The 1,789-nt window shown below is 59.9% G+C and overlaps 1 protein-coding gene across 1 annotated transcript; it reads right to left on the bottom strand.

Moving 5' to 3' along the window:
- Positions 1-294: 294 nt before the first annotated feature.
- Positions 295-1,749, bottom strand: LOC108525265 (DNA polymerase delta catalytic subunit-like). Its single transcript, XM_017866298.1, has 2 exons — positions 1,277-1,749; positions 295-1,024 (listed from the first exon to the last, which is right to left on the bottom strand). Exons 1-2 carry the CDS (start codon positions 1,493-1,495, stop codon positions 701-703), a joined length of 543 nt encoding a protein of 180 aa, XP_017721787.1. The 5' UTR covers positions 1,496-1,749; the 3' UTR covers positions 295-700.
- Positions 1,750-1,789: the final 40 nt, after the last annotated feature.

Here is a 1,789-nt window from a genome sequence, read left to right as displayed (position 1 = left end):
AAAAAAAGGGCCGGGCGCGGTGGCTCACGCCTGTAATCCCAGCACTTCGGGAAGCTGAGGCGGGCAGATCACAAGGTCAGGAGATCAAGACCATCCTGGCTAATACGGTGAAACCCCGTCTCTACTAAAAATATAAAAAATTAGCCGGGCGTGGTGATGGACACCTGTAATCCCAGCTACTTGGGAGGCTGAGGCAGGAGAATGGCGTGAACCCATGAGGCAGAGCTTGCAGTGAGCTGAGATCACACCACTACACTCCAGCCTGGGCGACAGAGTGAGACTCCGTCTCAAAGGAAAAAAGAAGGAGGACATGTGGGAACAGACACGCACAGAGAGAAGACGAGAAGACGGTGTAAAGAGGCACAGGGGGCCAATGTCCGTCTGTAAGCCAAGGAGAGAGGCCGGGAACCGGTCCTCCCTCGCAGCCCCAGAAGGAAGCAGGCCCGCTGACACTGTGGTCGTGGACTTTCCAGCCTTCAGGACGGTGAGACAATGACCTTTTGCTGTTTTCAGCCACCTGGTCTGTGGCTCTTTGTCACAGCAACTCGGGCAGAGGAATCTACCCTTACACACACCCAGACTCAACAAGCATCTGGAATTTGCCCCGTCCGTCAACACACTCCCCCCTCCTCCTCCTCCATTATGATTCTTTCCCTTATGCTGATATAACCTAAAGGAAGACTGGGATTCAGTGGCTGCTTCAATGGCTTGTTGAACCCCTGCAAGCTTCAGTCCGACATCCGAATGCACAGCCTTCTCTTACTTCACTGTAACCCCCTCCTTGTCTCTGACAAAAGCCACAGTAACTTTTCCGACTTGGAGCAGGGCAGGGCCAGGAGAGGGAGCGGGAAGGAGGCCCAGAGCCTGGAGGCCACACCTGGGGCATCTGAGAGAATCCCCCCGCCTGCCCAGCCCTCACCTTGAGGGTCTGGGCCCGAGAGATGAGGTATGGAAGGTCGAAGTTCTGGATGTTGTAACCGGTGATCACGTCGGGGTCCATGATGCAGATGAAGGTGGACCAGGCCTGGGGTGGGAGCACACCGGGTCACCCTGGTAGGTTGCCCTGCCACGGAGTCCCCTACTTCCAGAATGTTCTAGAACTCCAGCCACCCCTGAAAATCCTGCAGAACCCAGAGGGGAAGTGCTCAAGCCTCAGTGCACAGGGGCCCACCCAGACCCACAGACACGGGCGTCGCAGCACCTGGGGACTGATGGCTCAGGACGTGGAGGCTGGTGGGGCCCCAGGAAATGGTGTGGGGCGCGGAACGAGAGCTACCTGTAGCAGGTCCTCCTCCTTCTCGTAGCTCTGCACCTTGGCGCCCAGGATAGGGGCACAGGGCCGCAGGGTGAGCGCCAGGCGCAGGAAGGGCTCCTGCTCCCCCCAGCGCAGGCCTAGCGAGCAGATCTGGATGACTGGGTCCCGCTCAGGCTCAGGGAAGATGCCTGTGAGGGAGGAGGATGCAGGGGCCTGACTCCTGCCCCTCACTCCTGACATAGCAGGGAGGCTACACTTCCCATCTCCCTAGGGCTGTCACCACTGCCTGCCAGCCCTGGTCCTGCTGCCCTGTGGCCCTGCAGCCCTGCAGCCCTGTGTGGCTCACCCTGGCTCCTGCTCCGCCCTTACCTCCAGGCCATCTCCACACCCTCCGTGCTCACTCCATCTGGCCACATGGGCTAGGGTGCTCCCACCCCAGTACCTTCACACTTGCCATTCCCAGGGCCTGCCCTCCCGACACCCTGCCTGGTACCAACAATGAGGCGGGCAGGAGCCCGGGCCCGGGGACAGACC

This window comes from Rhinopithecus bieti, unplaced genomic scaffold (genome assembly GCF_001698545.2).
Source record: "Rhinopithecus bieti isolate Rb0 unplaced genomic scaffold, ASM169854v2 scaffold_29890, whole genome shotgun sequence".
In the NCBI taxonomy this organism is placed as follows: domain Eukaryota; kingdom Metazoa; phylum Chordata; class Mammalia; order Primates; family Cercopithecidae; genus Rhinopithecus; species Rhinopithecus bieti.
This window is presented reverse-complemented; position numbering and strand designations above follow the sequence as displayed.

Bases quoted from the DNA above. Each gene is read 5' to 3' on its own strand.
- LOC108525265 (XM_017866298.1), bottom strand. From the start codon at position 1,495: ATGTCAGGAGTGAGGGGCAGGAGTCAGGCCCCTGCATCCTCCTCCCTC. The intron at 1,025-1,276 runs GTAGCTCTCGTT...CTCCCACCCCAG, and splicing joins AGGAGGAGGACCTGCTACAG to GCCTGGTCCACCTTCATCTG.